General features: G+C 53.3%; 1 protein-coding gene across 1 annotated transcript; it reads left to right on the top strand.

Annotated features, from left to right (window-relative positions):
* The first annotated feature begins 527 nt into the window (after positions 1-527).
* LOC134532206 (uncharacterized) lies at positions 528-1,100 on the top strand. The gene has a single exon (XM_063368625.1). The coding sequence runs from the start codon at positions 528-530 to the stop codon at positions 1,098-1,100; it is 573 nt and encodes a 190-aa protein (XP_063224695.1).
* Positions 1,101-1,359: the final 259 nt, after the last annotated feature.

Raw genomic sequence — 1,359 nt, 5'->3', positions numbered from 1 at the left:
CAGGCTTTATTTTGTATATTGTAGGAATATATTGAAATTAAATAAAATTTAAAATAAAAAGGTTGACCACATCTACATTTAATGAAGGCATATTTTTCACTGTTTTTCATAATATGCTTCCTAATTAAAAGAAATTCGGTAAGCGTTATTTCATCAAGATCAAATGTTTCTCGGAAATCCTTAAACATTAGTTATAAAATTGCTACGCATTCGACTGCCATTTACTAGATTCTAACAATGAAGTGTTATGCTGTGAATGAAATTTTAGAACCCTGATATTTTATTATGTCGATTGCTATAGTTAAAACAATTAGAGATCATCACAAACTATTTTTACAATGTTATAACATCGGTTAGATTATAAAATTGGCGCGAGTGAAGCCGTGGGTGATTAACTAGTGTTTACGTAACGTATTCACATTTCCGTCACCAAAAAAATTTGTCCAAACATCGAACATGGAAATTGAGCGTACAAAGCTAGGAATGCAGGTATAGTTCTGCGCACAGTGTAAGCACATCTCGGCGCTATGCGCAGCAGCTGGTGCCTCTCCCGCTGCGCCTATTGGCCGCCACGCTGGCGGACGGGAGACGCCCGAGCTAGGCGCTGGCAGACGGGAGACGCCCGAGCTAGGCGCTGGCAGACGGGAGACGCCCGAACTAGGCGCTGGCCGCCGGGAGACGCCCGAGCTAGGCGCTGGCAGACGGGAGACGCCCGAACTAGGCGCTGGCCGCCGGGAGACGCCCGAGCTAGGCGCTGGCAGACGAGAGACGCCCGAGCTAGGCGCTGGCAGACGGGAGACGCCCGAGCTAGGCGCTGGCAGACGGGAGACGCCCGAGCTAGGCGCTGGCAGACGGGAGACGCCCGAGCTAGGCGCTGGCAGACGGGAGACGCCCGAGCTAGGCGCTGGCAGACGGGAGACGCCCGAACTAGGCGCTGGCCGCCGGGAGACGCCCGAGCTAGGCGCTGGCAGACGGGAGACGCCCGAACTAGGCGCTGGCCGCCGGGAGACGCCCGAGTTAGGCGCTGGCAGACGGGAGACGTCCGAGCTAGGCGCTGGCAGACGGGAGACGCCCGAGCTAAGCGCTGGTGGCAAGATTAACGACGCGGCGGGCAATAAGTTGCTTCCTCAGCAGACGCGAGGCGAGCTGCTTGTGACGTGCGCTAATGGCGGAGTAAGATAAGCTTTGTCGCCAGGCACGCCCGAGGTGTCGCGAATAATACTCGCGCCTCACTAATGACTTTCTCCAGTTTACTGAACTGATAGTAGAGGAGACCGGGGCAGGTTGGCATCAGGGGTACTTTGACACAGTGGCTGTAGTTCTCTAAACAGATGAATGATAGCGCCACCAGTACCACGC

This window comes from Bacillus rossius, chromosome 5, assembly GCF_032445375.1.
Source record: "Bacillus rossius redtenbacheri isolate Brsri chromosome 5, Brsri_v3, whole genome shotgun sequence".
Lineage (NCBI taxonomy): Eukaryota > Metazoa > Arthropoda > Insecta > Phasmatodea > Bacillidae > Bacillus > Bacillus rossius.
This window is presented reverse-complemented; position numbering and strand designations above follow the sequence as displayed.